Below are 25,751 nucleotides of genomic sequence, written 5' to 3'. Positions count from 1 at the left end.
TTTTTACTTTCACATTTTAACTGACATCTGATAAACTATACCTTTAACATACCATGATTGTTTTTTAGTTAAGATGTAAAAAGCAGCATGAGTTTCTTTCATTTTTTTTCCCCCCCAAACAGTGATATCCTTTAGGAATGTATCTGGAAAATATTAAGAAGTCTAAATTTCACCATTAGTGATTTGTTGTAGCCAGCAGGGAATAAATTAAAAGTACCTATTGTAGGAGACTGCTAACCAAAAGGTTAGTGGTTAGAATTCATAGCTTCTCCATGGAAAAAGATGAGGCAGTCTTCTTCCTTAAAGATTTACAGCCTTGGAAATACTATGGGGGCAGTTCTACTCTGTCCTATAGGATTGCTATGAATCGAAATTGTCTCAGTGGCAGTGGGTTTTGGGTTTCTTGTAGGAGACAAAGCAGTCATATTCCCAGTCAGCCTTGCTGTAGTTCTGTACACAATCTGTTAACCTATAGTTATACAAAGATGAATTTTGGGGACCTAAATTAATACCCTTAGGTTCTTCTGCCATTGCAGAACAGTAAAGACAAAAGGACTCACCATCTTAATATTCACAGGACTGTGCTAAAGAATAATGATTTAAGATCAAGACAAGAGTTAACTGCCCACCTCACCAACCAGTGGCCTTCCCCAGGAGCTCTGGATGTCAATGCTGTTGCCTTGGATACGTTGCTTTACCGAAAACACAATAAACAGTGGTATGAGTAAGTGTAATACTTTTCTTTTCCAACTGATTACAAATTTAGAACAAAAACCATACAGCTATTCACTTGATTTCTCAGTTACTCTTTCTAAATTTATTGTTAGTTTAGGGTAAAGGTAGGATTTAGGACTACTTTGGCTTGGTGAGGTTAGATTAAGCAGTGAACATGTCAGTGTTTTACAGCCAAGGCGCCCTGGGGAAGTAAAATATGTGAAAAATTGTTACGCAATAATGTACCAGGTACCAATACTCACTATCATTTAATCAATCCTTCAGTTACATCTTTGAGCTTGTGTTTAATGGGCCTTTTTTTTTCAGAAATCTACCTTTCATGTTGTATTTCCTTTGTTGTTGTTGTTGTTGTTGTTATGTGCCGTCGAGTTGGCCCCGACTCATAGCGACCCCTCCTTGGGTTTCCGAGGCAGTATCACTATGGAAGTAGGATTGCCCAACCTTCCTTCCGAGGAGTGGCTGGTGGGTTTGAACCGCCAGCCATCTGGATAGCAGGCAAGTGTCTTAGCCACTATGCTACCAGAGCTCCTGTATTTCCTTTAGGATTAATTTTTGTACTACTTAGAAAAGGTATTTTTTCTTAGTGAGTCTGTAAGAGTTTTGCCCATTTTTAATAAATCCAATTTTTTAGAAACTATACAGGAGATAATCATTCCACCTGGGGGCCATAGATCCTTTTTCCGTCTCCTCATCCTTACGTTTGGGACTGCTTCATTTAGTCACAGTGTCCCGATGTTGAGAGAGCTACAGAATTTTAGGCTGTGTTCTTTTACGTAATTTTCATTTTAGAACTTTTATTTCTTTTGGCTTTTATTCACTTTAACATTTTAATCATATTTTTTTCCAATATCTTTTCTGTTGTCCTTTTGTTAATTTTTTTATTTTTTATCCCATTTATTTCTCCCTGCCATCCTTTTCTGTTGTTTCTTCTCTTTCCTGACTTCCTTTCCTTTCCCTCTTTCTTTCTCCTATTTTCTTCTTCTCTACCTCTTTCTGTTTCTTTCCCTATTTTTCTCTTAAAGTCTTTGTTTTAAAATTTTACTAATAAAAGCTGTATTCTACCTGTGCTTACAGAGTACTTGTTAATAGGTAATTAATAGCCAGACTTTTCTATAAGGAACGTTTAGCACAGACAACTCCTATCTGCATCATACTGTGATTTTTCTCATTTGTCAAAGACAGAACTCAAAATAATCTTCTCATTATTCTAGAACTTTTGTTATTAAAAGTGTTGCTAGAACGTACCAAATGTGAATGACCAATATGACAGCAATGAGAATGAGAAAGACATAGAGAGGTACATGGGAGGTACAGACAACAAATATGAACCTTTTTGCATATACAGTACTGAGTTCTCAGTGAAGGTAAACATGGGTATATGGATGGATAGATAGGTGGACAGGCTAAATGATTAGCTATGTCTATGAAGGAGGGAGTGTATCCAGGATCATATAGAGGGTTGGCAGACAATGGTCCTATAAGTTTATGTGAAGGATCAGAATCCCCAGGAGTATAGTACAACTGACAAGGGGCTAGCTTATGGTCACTGCTTGGTCACAGCCAGCTACCCACAGCGACTGAGTAGTTGATCCTGAGGGCCTGGGACCATGGTCACAGGGGACATCAAACTCAATTGGCATAACATACTCTACAAAACATTGTTCCACCTCCTACTTTCGTGAGTAGCGACTGGGATCTTAAAAGCTAGCAAGCTGCCATCTAGATGTAACGATGGGTCTCTCCTCATCAAGAGCAGAGAAGAAAGCAGAAAACCAAAATTAATGGAAACAATCAGTCCCCACGACTGGTGCACCATCCGATCTGCAACCTATACAAGTATGAGACCAGAAGAACTAGATGGTGCCCGGCTACCACTGTCATCCACTTGGAAGGGATGTAGGAGATCCTGGATAGAGAGGGAGAACAATGTGGAACAAAACTCAAAATCATTTGGAGGGGAAAAAAAAAGGGGATGGTTGGGACCAGGTTTGCTGGTCCAATAGAGCCTGGTGGAACCACTGAGACTATGGCCCCTAGCTACCCTTCAGGTCTGGAATTGAACCCACACCTGTGGTTTCCAGCCAAAGTACAGGCATGTGAGTTGAACATTTACCTCAAGTAGACACACACCCTCGAGAGAACAATCATGGAAGAAGGAAGGGCAGCTTATGCACAGGGAGACAGCTTAGGGGGCAGGAGAGTATGGAGGGATGGACACTGGCAAGTGGTACCTTGGGGAGGAAATTAGAGGGGAGCTGTTGCATTGTGGTAAACTGTGGTCAATGACATGAGACAAAGTATATGTGAACTGCTGTTTTGAGAGTGAATTTGCTCTGTAAATCTTCACCCAAATCACAATTAAAAAAAAAAAAAAGTGTAGCTAGAAAGAAAATGAGCAGACAATTATAGAATAAATCAGTAAAACCCTCTTGAACATCTACTAAACCAAGCTTCTTAGTATGATTCAAGATACTGACTTTGGATCTTTTGTAGACTGGGATCTAGTTCCTGTATAATGCATTTATCAAAATTATGCAATGTGCAAAAAGCTGGAGTTAGGAAACACACTTAGCATTTTTCAGGCTGAAAGAACTGAAGGAAAAATTCAAGCTCTGAGTTGCAATTATCAAAGGATTCTATGTGCAAAATATTGAGCAATACAGGAACCATCAAAAGAAGATGGAAGGAATACAGAGTCACTGTACCAAAAAGAATTGGTTGACATTCAGCCATTTCAGGAGGTAGCATATGATCAAGAACCACTGGCACTGAAGGAAGAAGACCAAGCTGCACTTCTGTTGTAAAACAAGCCTCTGGGAGTTGATGGAACACCAATTGAGATGGTTCAGCAAATGGATGCTGTGCCGGAGGTGCTCACTCATTTATGCCCCAAAATTTGTAAGACAATTACTTGGCTAGCCTTCTGGAAGAGATACATATTTGTGCCCATTCCCAAGAAAGGTGATCGAACAGAGTGTGGAAACTATTGAACAATATCATTAATATCACACACAAGTAAATTTTGCTGATGACAATTCAAAAATGGTTGCAGCAGTACATAGACAAGGAACTGCCAGAAATTAAAGCTGGATTAAGAAGGCATGGGATGAGGGATATCATTGCTGATGTCAGATGGTTCTTGGCTGAGAGCAAAGAGTGCCAGAAAGATGATTACCTATGCTTTATTGGCTACACAAAGGCATTGAACTGTGTGGATCATAACAAAACAAATTATGGATAACACTGCAAAGAGTGGAAATTCCAGAACACTTAATTGTGCTCATGAGGAACTTGTACGTAGACTTAAGAGGCAGTCATTCTAACAGAACAAGGGGATACTGCGTGATTTAAAATCAGGAAAGGTGTGCATCATTGTTGTATCCTTTCACCATACTTACTTATTCTGTATGCTTAAGAAATAATCTGAGAAGCTGAACTATATAAATGTGATGCCAAGATTGGAGGAAAACTCATTAACAACTTTTGGTATGCAGATGATAAAGCCTTGCTTGCTGAATGTGAAGAAGACCTGAAACACTGATGAACTGCACCTCACCTGAAAGAAAACAGAAATCCTCACAAGTAGACCAATAAGCAACATCATGATAAATGGAGAAAAGATTGAATTTGTCACTGCTTTCATTTACTTGGCTCCATAGTCAACACCATGGAAGCAACAGTCAAGAAATCAGATGTCATGTTGCATTAGGCAAATCTACTGCAAACACACACACACTGTCATCAAGTCGGCTCTGATTCATAATGACGACTCCTTGGGTTTCCAAGGCGGTATCATTGCGGAAGTTGATTGCCCAGCTTTCCTTCCGAGGAGTGGCTGGTGAGTTTGAACCACCAGCCTTCTGGTTAGCAGTCTAATGCCTTAGGCACTAGGCCACGAGAGCTCCTCTGCTACAAAAGACTTCTTCAAAGTGTTTAGAGCAAAGACTAAAGTGTGCCTGAACCAAAAAAAAAAAAAAAAAACTCACTGCCTTCGAATCAGATCCGACTCATAACAACCCCTTCTTGAGTTTCTGAAATGGTATCACTACAGAAGTAGATCGCCCAATCTTCCTTCCAAGGAATGACTGGTGAATTTGAACCACCAACCTTCTGGTTAGCAGTCAAATGCCTTAGGCATTTTGCCACCAGAGCTCCTTGACCCAAGCCATGGTATTTTCAATAGCTTCATATACATGTGAAAGTCTGGCAATGGATAAAGGATGACTGAAAAATTGAAGCATTTGAATTGGTATTGGAGAAAAATATTCAATGTACCATGGACTGCTAGAGGAATGAACAAGTCTTCCTTGGAAGAAGTACAGTCAGAATATTCCTTAGAAGTGTGAATGGCCAGAGTTCATCTCTCCTACTTTGGTCATGTTGTCCAAAGGGACCAGTCCCTGGAAAAAGGATATCATGCTTGGTAAAGTGGAGGGTCAGTGAAAAAGGGGAAGGCCCTCAAGGAGATGGATTGGCATAGTGTCTGTGATGATAGGCTCAATTATGGCAACAATTGTGAGGATGGTGTAGCATCAGGCTGTATTTTGTTCTTTTGTACATAGGGTCGCTATGAGTTGGAACCGACTCTGTGGCACGTAACAATCACATCAAAATTATGATTAATTACAGTATATATACAGTATGTATCTTACTATTCTAGTATATAGGAGCTCTGATAATGTAGAGCCTAAAGCATTTGACTGCTAATCAGAAGGCTGGTGATCCAAACTCACCAGCCACTCTAAGGAAGGAAGGTTGGGCAATCTACTTCCGTAGTGATACTGCCTCGGAAACCCAAGGAGGGGTCGTTATGAGATGGATCTGACTCGATGGCAGTGGGTTTTCTAGTATATAATTTGACAGTTGTGTATCATATTTATTTTAATAGGAAAATATTATTTTTTTTATTATTGAAAATTTGAAATTATAGAAATAAGTGGAAAAAGTACCTTGTCTATATACATCATATGACATGATCCTGATTTTTTAACTACAAAAATATTATAACAACATTAAATCTTGATAAGAGATTATGCTTTTTTATTCCATTTGCCATATCAAGAAATTTAGAGGGTAGAAAGTGAAATATTTTAGCCAGAAGGCATGTGCCCCCACCTGCCTGCAGAGCAACCTAGTGAGAAGTCAATAAGGATTTAAAGGTGAAAGATTTATTTCTAGCTTATCTCTGCATTTAGAATAGTGACTGATTTTTACAGCAGAAAAGTTATTGCAGTCTCAAAAAACAAGGCAGTGAAACTTTCTGTTCATGTTTTGCATGGATCCAGATTTTCATACTTTTTGAGTTATTCCATTAGTTTAAAAAGAAACATCTGTTTCTCCCAGCAACATCCTTTATCTGGTTTGTTCTTAGATGTTGTTATTGCTGTTAGATGACTCTACTGCCAAATTGATATCTCTTAACAAAAAAGCGTGCAACTTTGGTGTAGTACAGAGAACACTGGACGTGGAGGTTAAAGTTAGGACTTGTCATAATCTCTGCTATTTTCTTGCTGTGCAACACTGAGCAGTGCTTTTTTTCTTTGACCTTCTGTTTCCACAGGGATAATGCCTGTGTAATAGAACTATAAGGATCAAATGAGGCACTTCATAACTGCTTGGTAAATCTTTATTTATACTGTAGTCTTTTAAATTTACAACGTCATGTAGCCCTGTGCCTTCCAGATTGTAAAGTATCCCATCCAGCATTCTTCTACATTTTGAACCTTACATAAAATTAAAATGAACACAAGATCCTCACTGTTCCAAATAAAATAACCTCAGCTCACTCATGTAGAATAGAAGAATGTTCTATAAATCATGTTTGAAACAAATCATATCTTTTCATCAAAATCAAGTTTTTGCTCTCCTAAAATTTATAATGTAAGCCAAAGCTCCTGAACAATTTGATCATTAATTCCTTTTAATCTGAACAATATCTTGAATAAATTGAACAGAAACTTTACAAATTATGGGGAAGGTGGCCAAAACCTCCTTAATAAGGATCATTGGCTCTCTTGATAATCTGGAGAGAGAGAAACTAGCCCTATAAATTGTCACAGTTTTGCTGGTACATTTTTCCTGCTAACAATAGACCATTTCTATAGCTATTTATCTAGAATGTTTATAACTTTTTTCACAGACTACCTTGAGAAGAGAGTATGCTATCTGATTTATTTAATGAATTTGTTAGTGTTGTTGATATTTCTAAAATAGAGCCATTGAATATCTTGGCTAGGTTATCACATACTCATGGTAGAATCCCCCTTAAAACAGAAAATTTTACATTTATTTCCATTGACTATGTTCCTTTTAGGAGTTCTGGTGACATAGTGCCTAAGGCATTTGACTGCTAACCAGAAGGCTGGTGATTCAAATCCACCAGCCACTCCTAGGAAGGAAGATTGGGTAATCTACTTCCATAGTGATATCGCCTCAGAAATCCAAAGAGTCAGATCCGACTCAATGGCAATGAGTTTGATTTTTTGGTTTTATATCCCTTATAAAATTTAAAAATATGATCTGTGGATCTGGATCCTATTGTGCTGCCTATACCTGTCCACCATTTGGCATGGTGATCTTGGCTTTATTATCTGCTGGAGTCAACAGCTGGTATACTGTCTGCCAATCCTGAGCTCATCGGTCCCTGCAGCTGTGTGACTCCGGAAGACCCTCCAGTTTGACATTTGATCCAGGAACTTGGGACTTGTCAGCTTCTAAAAGCACTAGGAGGAGCTGAGGGAGACCAGGAAGGAAGGGAGCCAGCGTGGCAGGTTTGGAGTGGCTGAGGGAGACCAGGAAGGAAGTGAGTGAGTGTGGCATGTTTGGAGCAGCTGAGGGAGACCGCGAAGAAAGCGAGCTGGCAGCAGGAAGTGAGTGGAGCAGTTTAGAACAACTAATGGAGACAAACTTGTATGTCAATTTGTCATACTGTGGTGGCTTGCATGTTGTTGTGAGGCTGGAGGCTATGCCACCAGTTTCAAATGCCAGCAGGGTTACCCATGGTGGACAGGTTTCAGCGGAACTTCAAGACTAAGACAGACTTGGAAGAAGAAAGAGGCTATCCATGTCACAAAAAATTGACCTGTGAAAACCTTATGAATAGCAGTGAAACACCGTCTGATATATTACTGGAAAACTTTCTGAATAGCCCTAAAACATTGTCCAGTATACTGCCGGAAGATGAGCCCCTCAGGTGGGAAGGCACTCAAAATACAACTGGGAAAGAGCTGCCTCCTCAGAGTAGAGCTGACCTTAACGGTGTGGATGGAGTAAAGGTTTTGGGAGCTCCATTTGGTGATGTGGCATGACTCAAGATGAGAAGAAATAGCTGCAAACATCCATTAATAACATGGAATGTACAAAATATGAATCTAGGAAAACTGGAAGTTGTCTAAAATGAAATAGAACACGTGAAAATAGATATCCTAGGAATTAGTGAGCTGAAATGGATTGTTTTTGACCATTTTGAATGAGGCAAGCATATGATCTACTATGCTGGGAAAGACAAATTGAAGAGGAATGGCATGGCATTCATTGTCACAAATAATGTATTGAGATCTATCCTGAAGTACAGTGCTATCAGTGATAGGATAATATCCATACATTTAAAAGGAAGACCAGTTAATGCTACTATAATTCAAGTTTACACACCAACCACAAAAGCCAAAGACAGGAAATTGAAGATTTTTACCAACTTCTGCAGTCTGAAATTGGCCAAACATGCAATCAAGATGTATTGATTTTCACTGGTGATTGGAATGCAAAAGCTAGAAAGAAAGAAGGATCATTGGTAGTTGGAAAATATGGCCTTGGTGATAGAAATAATGCCAGAAATCGCATGGTAGAATTTTGCAAGACAATGACTTATTCATGGCAAATACCTTTTTTTCAACAACACAAATGATGGCTATACACATGGACTTCACCAGACAGAGTACACAGGAGTCAGACTGACTACATCTGTGGCAAGAGGCAATGGAAAAGCTCAGAATCTCAGCCAAAACAAGGCCAGGAGCTGACTGTGGAACAGATCATCAGCTGGTTATATGCAAGTCCAAGTTGAAGCTGAAGACATTTTAAAAAGTCCATGAGAGCAAAATATGACCTTGATTATATCTCTCCTAAATGTAAAGACCATCTAAATAACAGGTATGATGCATTGAACACCAATGACTAAAAATCAGAGGAATTGTAGGATGACATCAAGAACATCATCCATGAACAAAGCAAAAGGTCATTAAAAGACAGGAAAGGAAGAAAAGAGCAAAATGGATGTTAGAAGAGACTCTGAAACTTGCCCTTGAACAGAGAGTAGCTAAAGCAAATGTAAGAAATGACAAGATAAAGGAGCTGAACAGAAGATTTCAAAGAGTAGCTCAAGAAGACAAAGTCAAATTATTATAATGAAATGTGCAAAGACCTGGAGTTAGAAAACCAAAAAGGAAGAACATACTCAGCATTTCTCAAGCTGAAAGAACTGAAGAAAAAAATGAAGCCTTGAGTTGCAATATTGAAAGATTCTATAGGCAATATATTGTACCCATTCCAAAGGAAGGTGATCCCACAGAATGTGGAAATTACAGAATATCATTAATATCACATGCAAGTAAAATCTTACTGAAGATAATACAAAAATGATTGTAGCAATATGTTGACAGAGAACTTCCAGAAATGCAAGCTGGATTCAGAAGAGAATGTGGAACGAGGGATATCATTGGTGATGTCAGATGGATGTTGGCTCAAAGCAAAGAATACCAGAAAGATGTTTACTTATATTTTATTGATTGTGTGGATCATAATAAATTATAGATAACATTGAGAAGAATGAGAATTCCAGAACACTTGATTGTGCTCATGAGGAACCTGTACATAGACCAGGAGGCTGTCATTCAAATGGAACAAGAGAATATTGCATGGTTTAAAATCAGGAAGGAAGTGTGTCAGGGTTGTATCCTTTTACCATACTTATTCAGTCTTTATGCTGAGCAAATAAACTGAGAGGCTGGACTGTATGAAGAAGAACATGGCATCAGGATTGGTAGAAGACTCATTAACAACCTGTAATATGCTGACAAGACTGCTTGCTGAAAGTGAGGATGACTTGAAGCACTTACTGATGAAGAGTGAAGAATACAGTCTGCAGTATGGATAACATCTCAATGTAAAGAAAACAAAAATCCTCACAACTGGACCAATAAGCTGCATCATGATAAATGGAGAAAGGATTGAAGTTGTCAAAGACTTCATATTACTGGGTTCTACAATCAACACCAATGGAAGTAGCAGTCAGGATATCAGATGTCGTATAGCATTGGGCAAATCTGCTGCAAAAGACCTCTTTCAAGTGCTGAAGAGCAAAGATGTCTCCTTGAAGGAAGACTAAAGTGTACCTAACCTCATGCCATGGTATTTTCAGCATGTGAGAGCTGGACAATGAATAAGGAAGACTGAAGAAGAGTTGATGCTTTTGAGTTGTGGTGTTGGGAAAGACTACTGAAAGTACCATGGACTGCCAGAAGAACTAACAAATGTGTCCTGGAAGAAGTGCCCTGGAATGCTTCTTGGAAGAATGACCAGGCTTCACCTTACCTTTGGTCATGTGGTCAGAAGGGTCCATTTTCTGGAGAAGGATATCATTCTTGGTAAAGTGGAGCATCATTGAAAAAGGGGAAGGCCCTCAACAAGATGGATTGACACAGTGGCTATGGCGATGGGCTCAGGTATAGCAAAGATTATGAGGCTGGCACAGGACTGGGCAGTGTTTTGTTCTGTTGTACGTAAGGTCGCTATGAGTTGGAGATAACTTGATGGCACCAAACAACAACAACAGTTCATTTCGTGATTACTTAGATGTGACAAGCTATGCTGGGTTTTTTTGTTTGTTTGTTTTTTGTTTTTTTTGTCTTTCATTTCAAACATGGAAATATCATTTTAGAAAGTAGTTAAGGCATTATAGGCTTGTTGCAAAAACTCAACAGTAAATGATTATAAAAAGCAATTTTCCTTAAACAGAGTCGTTGTTCACTATAATACATAATTTAATAGTAATTGTTTTCAAATTAAATAACAATTGTTTATCTTAAATAGAGTAATTGTTTGCTCTTTTGTTTCCAATAAATTCTGTTTACTGTCTTTACATATACAATTTGGGTCATATGACTTGTTGGCTATCCATTATGTAATCTTGTTAGATTATTGCTTAATCCACAAATTTCCACAAAAGACTGTACCAGTTGTCATCATTTGTATTTTCTACGTAAGCTTTTTTAAGTCTTCAAAATGTGTCACTGTCTCCCAGTTTGGCTGTTAATTCAGATTGCAAAATTATCAAGAATCATGAGCTAGTATATGCCCTTCATAATCTATTTGTTGTTGTTGTTGTTGTTATGTGCCGTCGAGTCAGCCCTGACTCATAGCGAGCCCTCCTTGGGTTTCCGAGGCAGTATCACTACGGAAGTAGGATTGCCCAACCTTCCTTCCGGGATAATCTATTTAGGCTTTTAATTTTTCTTAACAGCTTTTTGAGGAGTAAATACAATGACTTCTGTTGTATTGTGGGCTCTCTTTTTAATTGTATCTTCCTGTGAGTTGAAAGACTGCAAAAATCTTTTACAGTTCATCTGACAGGACTCATACGTATCCTTCCCCATCAGGATGTCCTTACGTCCTTCCATGAATTTTACTAAATGAAGAGAATATGGATATTGTGTTGAGGTGTTGTTAACAGCTGCTGCTGAGTTGCCTCTGACTTGTGATGACATTATAAACTACGGAGCAAACACTACCCAGCCCTGTGTCCTCCTCACAGTCACCAGCATGTTCAAGTCTATTTTTAGGGTTATTGGGCCATTCCACCTCATTAGGGGTCTCCCACATGCCTTTTGTCCCTCTACACTTTACCTAACATAACATCTTCTGTTCCTGATAGATTTCCTCCTGATGATGTGTACAAAGCAAGCAAGTTGGGCAGTGTTCTGTTGTGATCTATAAGGTTTTCATTTGGCTCGTTTTCAGAAAGGAACCCTGGTGGCACAATGCTTAAGTACTTGGCTGCACTGAAAGGTTGGCAGTTTGAATCCACCCAGAGGCTCTGAGGGAGAAAGATGTGGCAGTCTGGTTCCATGAAGATCACAGCCTAGGAAATCCTATTGGGCAGTTCTACTCTGTTGAGTGGGGTCATCATGAGCTACAACAACAGCAACAGTTTTGAGAAATAGATTGTCAGACCTTTCTGCTACAGCAAATGCTTCCACTCCCCCAGCATATTTCTATGAAAATTAAACCAAAAGTGAAAAGAATAGTATACCTCTGTCTTTATGTACACTCATGTCTACGTATATTTTTTTATTTTCTACATACAGATGATCCTTGCCCCATTCTGTACATCACACTCTGTTGCCAAAGTACTGCTAATACAATGCAGATTATTATTGACATCTTATCTAATGGGAAAATAAATGACATAGAGTATCCATATCATTACTTCTGATCATTGTTATAAAATGTAAGATTTAGAAATTTTTACTAATAAGTGAATTCAGCCTATTGCTTATTTCCACCACCAACCCCTTTTTTGGTACCCAATCTTGTATATAGAAATTCGTATTTGATTTAAAAATATTTAAATACTTACATGTTGACTTAATGGATTTTACTACCTCTCAAGTGCCCAATTGCACATGGCATAAATCCTGCAAGTTTAGTTTTAATTCTATTTAACAGTGTAATGGCAAAAATTAAACTATAAATTTTATATTGTCATTGTGCATTACTCTTTTTATCTTAGATTTTGATTAAGCAAGCTATTGATATACTTTAAATTCTATTCTGAGAAATAGTAATATGTTGTTAATTGAATTGGTGTTTCTCATGGGTTACATTTAAATCTTATGGTGTGATGCTAATGAATTTAAGATTCTAAAATAGGACTTAGCAGTGGAGTTTTTAAGATAGAACTCCCATGGACATATAATTTACTGCATGACAAGATACTTGTCAGTTGGAGCTGCCAGTCACACTGGAAATCATGTGAGAATGGGAAAGCCAAACCCATTCTTTGTCAGTAGTGAAAACAGCTGAATTAGTTTCCTCTCAGATTGTGGGTCTGTAGTCATGGTATTTCCAGTCGCCTGGTGGTGTAGTGCTTAAGGCATTTGACTGCTAACCAGAAGCCTGGTGCTTCAAACTCATCAGTCACTCCTCGGAAGGAAGACTGGGCAGTCTACTTCCATAGAAGTACCACCTTGGAAGCCCAAGGGAGGGGTTGCTATGAGTCAGAATAGACTCAACAGCAGTGAGGTTTTTTTTTTTTTTTTTTTTTTTTTTTTTTTTTCTTATGCATGTGAGAGCTGGACAGTGAATAAGGAAGACTGAGGAAGAGTTGATGCTTTTAAGGTGTGGGGTTGGGAAAGAATACTGAGAGTACCATGGGCTGCTAAAAGAACTAACAAATCTGTCCTGGAAGAAGTGCAGCTGGAATGCTCGTTGGAAGTGAGAATGGCCAAATTTCATCTCACCTACTTTGGTCATGTCAGAAGGGACCATTCCCTGGAGAAGGATATCATGCTTGGTAAAGTGGGGGGTCAACGAAAAAGGGGAAGACCTTCAACAAGATGGACTGACACAGTGGCTGCCACAATGGGCTCTCAGGTATAGCAAGGATTGTGAGGACGGCACAGGACCAGGCATTGTTTCGTTCTGTTGTACATAAGGTCGCTATGAGTCGAAGACGACTTGATGGCACCTGATGACAACAATAAATCATTTTCACATACAGAATATATTGAATGGTACTGCTCTAAAGGTCTTATGAATTGGGTGCTTAATTTTGGCTTGGAATTCTCATTATTGCTCCAGAATATCATTGTATATCGATTATTTCTATATTCATTGATATTTGGTTATATAAAGCCTATAAATGAAAGGCTTACTCACTAAATAGAGAAATTAGTGGGTAGAAAGTTTCCAAAATCGCTTTAGATTCTCAAGTGTGGTATTAGAAAAAGGACTTCAGTAAGTCACCCAGAAAGTTCATTTTCTGTTGCTGCTATCAGAGACTACTTTTACAGCCTTTTCTCTTTTGAGTACCAGTGGCAGTCCTTGATATTACTGCAAATGCTTTCTGTCTAGGCCTTTAGTCCTTCTTGTAATATTCAAATGAATTATATGTCTTTTTGATTGTGTATATTTTGCTATTTGTAAATATTTCTCTATATAATTTTTACGTTAGAAATATTAACAAGTTGACTATGATGAAAAATCAGTGTCAGAAACTCATTTTAAATCATCATACAATTTAAAAAGAAAGCTTTGTACCTCTTACCAAAAAAAAAACCAAACTCACTGCTGTCGAGTCGGATCTGACTCGTAGCAACCCCTCCTTGGGTTTCTGAGGCGGTATTACTACAGAAGTATATCGCCCAGCGTAGAAAAATAATTTGAAAAAGAAATTTATTTATAGTTTCTCTTATTAGCTTCCTGTGTTCTTGCTTTCTGCCACAGCTAAAGAAATAAGATTTTAATAAGAATTAAGTACAATTTTCAGTAATATGATTAAGCAGAGTATACTTTGCATGGTCTGTCAGCAAACAAAGCTGTTCCTTAAGAAACTCAACCTACTGTCATTGAGTCAGATCCGACTCATAGAGACCCCTCCTTGAGTTTCCGAGGCACTATCTCTACAGAATTAGATTGCCCAGCCTTCCTTCCAAAGATGGCTGATGGGTTCGAACCCCAGTCTTCTGGTTAGCAGTCAAGTGCCTTAGGCACTACACCACCAGAGCTCCTGTTTCTTAAGTAGGATTTCTGATAAAATGAGAAGCCAAATACTTTCTTTCTGTACTGGAGAGGAGATAGCATAGTTGTTAAGGGGGCAGAACTAGAGCCAAGCTACTAGTTTCAAATCTGACCTCCTTGTGCCTTTGTTTCCTCCTCTGTAAAACAGGGATGATATAATGCCATCCTCCTATGGTAGTTGTGAGGATTAAATAAATTGTAATATATAAAGTATGTGGAACAGTGCCTAGTATTTGGTAAGTTCTTTTTATATAAATATTACAGTTATACAAAATTTCCTGCAATAGAATTTCCTGCTATTTAAAAATGATAATTAAGAACTATTAAAGTTATTCCACCACCTCTTTCTTCACTTCATTTCTTAGAGGGAAAAACAAATAGCTTCCTGTTGTACTATCTCCTTAGTAATAAATCTTGTAAAATTTTATCTTAATAAAATTAATGGGGAATAAGTACAAAAACAATTTTAAATAATTAATGTCTTGGTAAACCTACTGAGCTTTGCCTGTTTTTAAAATTTTTGATGGTCAGCCTAGTTTTAGTAAATGAGTATTTCCCTTCTTCCTCCTCTTTTTAAATGGTGTCATGGTTAACATAAAATAGTGACTAAGCATACAGTCACACCATACCTTATATACATACTTTTGATAAATTTGTGACCATATTTCCTCTTAAGTGTAAAAATAGGAATAACTATGAAATAAATCATTCAGATTTTATGTGTTTACCTATAAATAATATCAAAGAATATATAACATTTCCGAAATTAGATAGAGTTTACCTACTTTGTAAAACAAATATCAATTCCCCAAAACCTATACTTTTAACTAAATAATTTATATTTTGAAATAAGAGTTAATTCTGTTCTTTTACAAATGCGAAGAACACCAAAATTATGTATATCTTTTGTTGGTACTAAGGAGCTCAGGTGGTGTAGTGGTTAAGGCATTTGGCTGCTAACCAAAAGGTCAGTGTTCAAACCCACCAGTGCTCCACATAAGGAAGATGAAGCAATGCGCTTCTGTAGAGATTTACAGCTTTGGAAACCAATGAGGGGAATAGGATCTCTGGTGGTGTAGTGCCTAAGGCATTTGACTACTAATCAGAAAGCTGGTGGTTCAAATCCACCAGCCCATCCTCAGAAGGCAGACTGCACAATTTACTTGTGTAGAGATACCACCTCAGAAACCCAAGGAGGGGTTGCTGTGAGTTGGATCTGACTTGACAGCAGTGAGTTTTTGGGTTTTTTTTTTAATGAATCGGAATAGACTTGGTAGCAGTAAGCTTTTTGTTGTTGTTATTGTTGGTACTAAGTGTTAGGAGAAGTTAATAATAAATCTTCACCAACGTCTTTAATTTCCATATAGAACTGAATTTTTCTTCTATTATCATTTAGTTTTGATTAATTAGTTTAAAAGAAAATGGGCTTCACAATAGCAAATAATTGAGGAAAGGAGGTTAATTGTCTTGCTGGTATATTAACTGTGAAGAGGTTATTACATTTAAAAACCTTTTAAGTTCTAGAATTCAGTAATAATAATTTACTATTACTGCTGTTAATCACTCTTCTGTAGTAATATGAAGGCATTGTCTGAAGTACTGAAGAGACACTAAAACACAAACTGCAACCATTGCAGATTGTGACTCATAGTAACTCCTCCTTGGGCTTCCAAGGCAGTATCACTATGGAAGTAGATTGCCCAACCTTCTTTCCAGGGAGTGACTGGTGGGTTTGAACCTCCAGCCTTCTGGTTAGCAGTCAAGTGCCTTAGGCATTACACCACCAGAGCTCCCACTAGGTCAGTATTAAATTAAGCCAATATTATTTTTGCCTTATGAGTGATCTATAGATTTCCTGATCCTTCGAAAATTGGTAATAACAAGAACTCCCTATTTCTTATCTGCTAGATAATTAACTTGGGTGTAAAGACTTAAATTTGTATGACAAATCATTTTTCTACTTTCAGTAGTTCAAACAGATATACCTCTAAAGAGGGTGGAGGCAAAAGTGTAATGGGATCCAAGATAAAGACAAAGTGAGAGGGAAAGTTGAGAAGAAATTAATTACAAATTCAATAAATTGAAGAAAATCATTAAAGAGTATCTCTAGAAATCCGTTTTTTTTTTTCCAATCATATATTATTTCATCCTTGTTTTACAGGAAAAGTTATCAAAGTCTTGACCAGTTATCAGCTGAAGTTAGCCTTTCTCAGACCTCGCTGGATCCAGGCCATTTACAAGAAGGCGATGGAAAACAAGACACATTAAATTTACTCAGTGAAGGTAAGAAAAAAATCTACTTGCAATTTGCCTTTTTATTCAACATGTATATTTTGGTTGCAGAGTTATTGTTGAAGAGTGCCATTGCTGCAAAGTATGCTAGGAATTCAGTTGACGTTATGATTTAAAATGATCTGCCTTACTTCTTTTTCACTTACTTGTGGCTGACTTCCTTGAAAGAATTGTCTATAATTATTACTTTTATTTCCTTACTTCCCATACTCTACTTTTACTTAATCTAATTTGGCTTTTGTGTCTACACCACTTTAGTAAAATAACTTTTATCAAGGTTATTAACCTCTGCCATATTGCTAAAGTCCATTCTCTGTCTTTATCCTGTTAATCTTCTCAGCAGCTTTTGGTAAAATTGACCACTTCCTCATTCTTGAAATACTTTTGGTTCCTGGTTTATTTAATATTCTGAAAAAACTTGTGGAATTAAAATAAAAGAATTTCACCTTTTTAACCAATGACCATTTTCAGCTGTACTCTATCAACCCCCCTCCTATTGGGTTGCATGTTCTTGATTTTTCAGGCTACTTTCAATTATATGGTCCCATTTCTGTTTCTAAGACCATTTTCCACACAGCGATCCGTAATCTTTTACAAACATAACTCTCCAGTGGCTTTCGGTGACAATCAGAAGAAAATCCAAACTGCTGATCATAGCCTTCAAGGTTCTACATGACCTTGCCCTTGCCAGCTTCGGCCACATTTCATACTACTCTGTTCCTTGTTTGCTACACCCCAGTAAACTGACCCTCTAGTTGCCCTTCAGACTGTCTCCTGCCACAGCTACCTTTGCACTTGCTCTTCCCATTGCTCTGAAATTTTTCCTTAATATCTTTGCATGGTAGGTTTTTTTTATCAAGTCTCTGTCCAAATACCAAATCTTTAAAGGTTTCTTTGATTTTAGCCAACCTACCCCCATCTACATTTCACCCCGGTTTCTCTCTATCATATTATAATATGTCATTTTATGATTCTTGTCTATAACTCAGCTTCATGAGGGTAGGATCTATCTTTTTCACCAGTGTATTCCCAGAATCTAACACAAAATAGACAACTCTTAAGTATTTATTGATAGAATAAGTATATAATAAACGGGTGGCATAGGATGTGAGGAATCTGGTACAGGGAAATATAAGGTAAAAAGCCAATTAACCAGGAGATGAAGACAATGGGAATATTGTTTTGAACTCAATTTTCCTTTAAGATGGTTGTTGATATAGTAAGTAGTGTCTGTTACTTACAAATGAATTTTTTTTTTTGATGATGTGGTTAATATAGTTAGCATATTGGAGTATCTTACTGGCCCTAATGTAAATGGAAGAGAGTAAACTGAATTCACTCTCATAATCTAGAATATGTACGTTTTTTAAGCTAATCCATACTGTAAGTAGATTTATTTGTGATGTTTCTTCAGCTAAAAAACATATTTATTTAGGATTTTAATCTAATTTCTAATTACAGGCATTTCAAGTCAACAGGAAAGAGTAATTAGTGAACATTTTCATACTATAATGATAAATTATTGACTTTAAGAATTCAAAGGTAAACACAGGCCGGCCTCAGGGTTACAAACATTCAATTTATTGTTAAATCCTATGTGCCCTTCAGTGTTATGTAAATTTCCCCTCACTTTGAAGTGATTGGACCAACCCCTGTTTGCAACAAATTCTTCATCACAAAAGCTGCACATACACAGCTTTTAAATCATTGCACCTTTTCTTGCAATCAAGTAAGGCTAAATAAGAACTATATGCATCTGTTCTGATTTACCTACAAATTCTTAAGGACACAGTTAGGGATGGATCTTGTTAGTAATTCAGGGACTGCCTGTAACAGATAATCTACTTACAGATTTCTGTACCCAAATACCTTATAAATACATTATGAGCAAAAAAAAGTAAGTATTTCCACCAACTAAACCTAACCAGAAAAAGACTATATAATAAACTGCAAAAACTGCTGATATGGAAAGAAACAGATATTCTTATTATGAGTTGGTAAGACTCAAAAAGAGAAGAAATAGCTGCAAACATCTATTAATAATCAGAATGTGGAATGTACTAATATGAATCTTAAGAAAATTGGAAGTTATCAAAAATGAAATGGAACACATAAAAGATCAATATTTTAGGCATTAGTGAGCTGAATGGACTGGTATTGATCATTTTGAATCAGACAGTCATATGGTCTATTTTGCTGGGAATGACTAATTGAAGATGAATAACATCACATTCATTGTCAAAAAGAATATTTCACATCAATCCTGAACTAAGGTGCTGTCAGTGATAGAATAATATCCATATGCCCACCAGGAAGACCAGTTAACAAGACCATTATTCAGATTCATGCACCAATGACTAATGACAAAGACAAAGAAATTGATATATATATATACTTTTTTTTACCACCAACTCTTGTGGTCTGAAATTGATCTTGCAGTCAAGATATATCGATAAGTACTGGTGACTGGGATGAGACATTTCTAAACAAAGAATAAGGATCATAGTTGGAAAATTTGGTCTTGGTGATAGAAACAATGCTGGAGGTCACATGATAGAACTTTGCAAGGCCAAGGACTTACTCATTGCAAATACCTTTTTTCAACAACATAAATGGCAACTATACATGTGGACCTTACTGGATGGAATACACAGGAATGTAATAAATTGGAAAGAGACAACAAAGAAGCTCAGTATCATCAATCATCAAATGACTAGGTACCAGCTATGGAAAAGACCATCACTTGCTCCTGTGCAACTGTAAGTTGAAGCTGAAGAAAACAAGTCCACAAAAACCAAAGTATGACCTTGAATATATCTCACTGCAATTTAGAAACTGTCTCAAGAACATATTTGAAGCATTGAACAATAATGACCAAAGACCAGATGAGTTGTGGGAAAACATCAAGGATATCATACATGAAGAGAGCAAAAGGTCACTAAACAGACAGGAAAGAAAGAAAAGATAAAAATGGATATCAGATGAGACTCTGAAATTTGCTCTTGAACATATAGCATAGGTAAAGTGAGTGGAAGTAATGATGATGTAAAAGCGCTGAACAAAAGATTTCAAAGGGTGGCTTAAGAAAAAGTATTATAATGAAATGTGCAAAGATCTGGAGTTAAAAAAAAAAAAAAAGAAGAACACACTCAGCATTTCCTAAGCTGAAAGAACAGAAGAAAAAATTCAAGCCTTGAATTGCAATATGGAAGGATTCTATGAGTGAAACATTAAATGATGCAGGCAGCTTCAAAAGAAGATGGAATGAATACATAGAGTCACTGTACCAAAAAGAGTTTGTCAATGGTCAGCCATTTCAAGAGGTAGCCTATGATCAAGAACCAATGGTATTGAAGGATTCCAAGCTGCACTGAAGGAATGTTTCATATATGACTGTGAGACCAGAAAAACTAGATGGTCCCCGGCTACCACTGTCAACCACTCGGAGGTGGATCTATGTAGAAGATCCTGCATAGATTGGGAGAACAATGTGGAACAAAACTCAAAATCATTTTAAAAAAAGGACCAGGTTTGCTGGTCTGATAGAGCCTGGTGAAATGCCTGAGACTATGGCCCCTAGCTGCTCTTCAAGTCTGGAATTGAACCCGCTCCTGTGGCTTCCAGCCATACAAAAGACAGGCATATGAGCTGAACATTAGGTAGATGTACTCCTTGGAGAGATCAATCATGGGAGAATAGAAGGGTTGTGTATGCACAGGAAAAGACAGCTCAGGGGGCAGGAGTTCATGGGAAGGAAGGACATAGGGAAGAAGTAACTATGGGGAGGAAGTGGGAAGAGAGCTGTTGAATTGTGGGAAATTGTAGTCAATGTCATGAGACAAATATATGTGAATAAACTATGTGAAAGTATATGTAAAAAAAGGTATATGTGAATTTACTCTAAACTTTCACTGAAATCACAATAAAAATGTAAAAAATAAAATACAAGGCTTCAGGAATTGACAGAATACCTATTGGGATGTTTCAACAAATGGATGCAACACTGGAAGAACTCATTAGTTTATGCCAAGAAATTTGGAAAACAGCACCTGGCCAGCTGACTGGAAGAGATCTATATTTGTGCCCATTCCAAAGAAAGGTGATCTAAAAGAATGTGGAAATTGTTGAACAATATCATTCATATCATGCACAAGTAATATTTGCTAAAGATAATTTAAAAACAGTTGCAGTAGTAAATTGACTGGTAACTGCCAGAAATTCAAGTCAGATTGGGAAGAGGATGTGGAATGAGAATTTCATTGCTGATCTCAGATGGATCTTGGCTGAAAGCAGAGAATACCAGAAAGATGGTTACCTGTGTTTTATTGACTGTGCAAAGACATTCAACTTTATGGATCATAACAAATTTTAGATAACATTGTGAGGAATAGGAATTCTAGAACACTTAATTATGCTCATGCAGAACTTTAGACCAGGAGGCAGTTGTTCAGACAGAAAAAGGGATACTACATGATTTGAAATCAGGAAAGTTCTGTGTAAGGATTGTGTCTTTTCGCTGTACTTATTCAGTCTCTATGCTGAGCAAATAAACTGGAATATATGTATAAGAAAGAAACTCTGGTGGCATGGTGCATAAAATATTTGACTGCTAAATAGGAGGCTGGCAGTTCAAACCGACCAGTCACTCTGTGGAAGGAAGACTGGGCAATCTATTTCTGTAAAGATTTACTGCTTTGGGACTGAGATCTTAAAAGCTTACAAGCAGGACTTCCAGTAAGATGGAGGAATAGGCAGACAAGTGACACAGACCCTCTTCAACAAAGAAAAAAAATGATTGACCGAGATACAGAAGATAATCCTGGAGCCCTGAGCTTCAAAACAAATTATACAGAAGTGGATTAGGCACCAACTGGTGGAAAAGCCTGAAGGAAAACAGTGAGTTCAGAGACAGTTGGAGCTGTGGACTGTCAGCTACTCCGACAAAACCAACAGCCTGAATATTTCCAAGTGGTATTGGGATCTGAGAATTGACATAAAGATCAGCCCTGGTCACCAAGGACTGCAGGGACAAATGTTCTGGTGGCCTATGACTAGGAAGGGAAACAGCAAGGTGGGAGACAACATGAGCTGTTGACTCCACTGTCCGGAGGGTGTAGCCATTTTGGATACTTAAAGTGACAGAGGGCACAGCCATTTTGAATGTTTATAAGCGGCACCCATTTTGAATATTTAAAGTGACCGAGGGTGCAGCCATTTTGAATGTTTACAAGCATTGACCATTTTGATATTTAAAGTGACTGAGAGTGCAGCCATTTGAAATGTTTAGGCCATTTTGGATATTTAAGGAGACCATTTTGAATCTTTATAAGTGGCAACCATTTTGGATTTTAAAGTGATAACATTCTCATTCAGATTCCAGGGATCTAAGAATAGGCTCTGTTTGCCAAGGTCGGCAGGGACGTATGAGAGGCTGACAACAGGAAAGGAGACAGGTGGTGAGTGTGTAAATGCTGCCTAATAGCAAATAGAGGAGCACAGCACAGTATCCTGCTTGCGTAGATAACATACAATTGTAGAAAACAAAAATCGTGGGCAAGTCGTTCCAACATACAATCACCAATTAAATTTAAACACAAAAATGTCACAATGCCTCAGAGACAACAGAGCATCACGGTGCACACAAAGAAGCAAGATAAAGCATGAGGAACAAGGAACCAGGATACAGACCCAAAACACATCCCTGAGGAAGATGGAGCACTGGAACTCCCTGATAAGGAATTCAAAAGAATTATATTTAGGTATCTTCAACGAATTGAGAGACAGATCAAGGAAAACACAAAGAAAACCCTAGAACAATTTCAAAAGACAATATAAGAATAAAACTACAAAATAAATGAAAAATTGGAAATGATACAAAATCTACACACAGAAATCCAGAAGATTAATACTAAATTTTCAGAAATGGATAAGACATTGAATGGGCAAAGGAGCAGAATTGAATCCATGGAAGACAGAATTAGGGAGATTGAAGGCACAGACCTGAATACTTCTTTGGAAAGCAATAAATCAGAGAAAAGATCAAAACAAAATGAAGAAAGCCTAAAGTTCATATGGGATACCATCAAAAGGAATAACCTACATGTAATCAGAATTCCAGAGCAGGAAGAGAAAAATAAAACCACTGAGAAAATTGTCCAAAATTTGTTGGAAGAGAACTTCCCTGATATGATGAAAGATGAGAATATATCCATTCAGGAAGTCTAACGAACCCTAAACAGGATAGACTCGAAAAGAAAAACACCAAGACATATCATCATCAAACTTACCAAAACCAAAGACAAAGAAAGAATCATGAGACCAGCACAGGAAAAACGAAAAGTTACCTACAAAGGGCAACCCATAAGACTAAAATCAGATTTCTCGACAGAAACCAGGCAGACGAGAAGACAATGGAATAGCATATATTAAAACACTGAAAGAGAAATATTTCCAACCAAGAATTATGTACCCAGCAAAATTGTCCCTCAGGTATGATGGTGAAATTAGGACATTTCTAGATAAGCAGAAATTAAGGGAATTTGTTAAAACCAGACCAACCTTACAAGAGATGCTGAAGGGTGCCCTTTGGACAGAGAAGCAACAACAGCCCACAAAAACTGACCATTAACATACATGATGATATAACTGAGAAACCAATCCAGCTATGGAAGCATCCAAAGTAAATTAGCCAACAAGATTGTAAACACGGAACCATACACATCAATTGACAAATGAGGACAACTACAAACCAAAAAGAGGGGAAAAACTTCTAGATGGTAGGGAAGTCAAGACAACTATAAGATAGAACGGACTGTTCTAAACTTGGGAAGAAAACTGTAAATCACAATGCAACCTCAAAGAAAAATGATAAACCTTCACATCAAAAAAGAGGACCAGCATAAATACTCAGCAAATACTAAAATAAAGCAATGAAGGAAGCAATAACACGATTCATAAATAAAATGAGCTCAGCATAGAAAATTATATGGAACAAAGAAATTGACACCATGAAAAAACACATAACAAAAATGACAGCAACAAATTCATATTTGCCAATAATTACATATCTGACAAGGGACTTATCTCTAAGATTTATAGTGGAAGAGTGGATGACCAAACTATGGTACATACACATAATGGAATGCTATGCAGCACAAAGGAGCTCTGGTGGCGTAATGCCTAAGGCACTTGACTGCTAACCAGAAGGCCACTCCCCAGAAGGAAGGTTGGGCAATCTACTTCCATAGTGATACCACCTCAGAAACCCAAGGAGGGGTCATTAGGAGTCAAGTCCGACTTGGCGGCACATAACAACAGCAACATGCAGCACTAAAGAATAATATAGACTCTGCAAAACACCACATAATATGGATGAACTTGGAGGACATTATACTGAGTGAAATAAGTCAATCACAGAAAGACAAATATAGTATTAGTTCCTTGTTGTGGAGGGTCAAGGAAAAGTTTATATATGAAAGGAAACTTTCTTTATTGGTTGCCAGGGGTTGGAGGCGAGGGGAGGGAACACTGAAAAAAAATGCATTGACCCATGTCACTTTAGTTTTGTGTATTTCACTGTACATATATTATACTTCAATAAAATGCATTAAAAAAAAAAAAGTTTGACAGCCTTGGAGACCTTGTGGGGCAGTTCCACTCTTGACAGCCTTGGAAACCCTGTGGGGGCGTTCCATTCTGTCCTATAGGGTCACTATGGGTCGGAATCAACCTGATGGCCGTGGCTCTTTTGGCTAACAGAAGTTTGATGTCCCCTAAGCACTGTGTGTCAGTGTGGCTGGCAATAGTGCCCAGTTGTTTAGTCAAACACCAGTAGAAAGGCTGTTATGAAGGACTTATATTTGATTAACTCAGTTGGCCTCAAGTGAAGCAGATCATCCTCTGTCATGTGGGGTGCTGCACACAATCAATTGAGGCCTTAAGAACAAAAAGATAGTCTCCTGAGGGACTGTCCTGCCTCCAGACACTAAAGACATTTTTCCAGGACTCCCTCATCTTCACTCTTCTGTCACCTGACCTGCAGATTATGGACTCATCTCCCCCACATTCATGGTGGCCAATTCCTTAAAATAAATCTCCATACATACATACATGCGTGTGTATGTTATAGGAACCTCGTAAGGAAGGCCTGGCATGATTCCTTCAAAAGTTGGAAATAGAAATACCATTTGACCCAGCCATTCCATTTCTAGGTATATACCCTAAAGAAGTGAGAGCCATGACAAGAATATATATATATGCACACCCATGTTCATCGCAGCACTATTTACAATAGCCAAAAGATGGAAACAACCTAGGTGTCCATCAACTGAGGAATGGATAACCAAACTATGGTACATACACACAATGGAATACTATGCAACCTAAAGAATAATGTAGAATATGCAAAACACTGCATAACGTGGATGAACTTGGAGGACATTATGCTGAGTGAAATAAGTCCATCACAAAAGGATAAATATTGTATTAGTCCATTATTGTAAAAGTTAAGGAAAGGTTTATTTATAGAAGGATATTTTCTTTATTGGTTACCAGGGGTGGGAGAGGAGGGGAGGGAATGCTGTTAGATAGATAGAGATAAGTGTTGATTTGGGTGAAGAGAAGAGCAATGTACCAAGTGTGAGTGACCAGTATGGCAGCACTGAGGAAAAGAAAGACATAGAGAGGTACATGGTAGGTACAGACAACAAAGATAAACCCTTTTGCACATACAGTACTGCGATGTCAGTGAAGGCAAATGTGGATAGATGGGTGGACAGACTGAGCTATTAGGTATGTCTATGAAATGGGGAGTATATCCAAGAACATGTATAGGGCTGGCAGACAATGGTCCTAAAAGTTTATGTGAATGATCAGAATTCCCAGGTGTATAGTAGAGCTGACAAGGGGCAAGGTTGTGGTCACTGCTTGGT

At 37.7% G+C, this 25,751-nt stretch overlaps 1 protein-coding gene across 1 annotated transcript in view; it reads left to right on the top strand.

The window, feature by feature from the left end:
• The window catches only part of RUNDC3B (RUN domain containing 3B), a 218,801-nt gene that overhangs the window by 175,436 nt on the left and 17,614 nt on the right, over positions 1-25,751 (top strand). Inside the window, exons 12-13 of the mRNA XM_007939844.1 lie at positions 578-724; positions 16,691-16,812. Coding sequence (XP_007938035.1) covers positions 578-724; positions 16,691-16,812 — 269 coding nt within the window. The remainder of the gene's footprint in view (positions 1-577; positions 725-16,690; positions 16,813-25,751) is intronic.

The sequence above is a fragment of the Orycteropus afer genome, unplaced genomic scaffold (genome assembly GCF_000298275.1).
Source record: "Orycteropus afer afer isolate SDZICR_OR568_19922 unplaced genomic scaffold, OryAfe1.0 scaffold00063, whole genome shotgun sequence".
NCBI classification, from domain to species: Eukaryota; Metazoa; Chordata; class Mammalia; order Tubulidentata; family Orycteropodidae; genus Orycteropus; species Orycteropus afer.
This window is presented reverse-complemented; position numbering and strand designations above follow the sequence as displayed.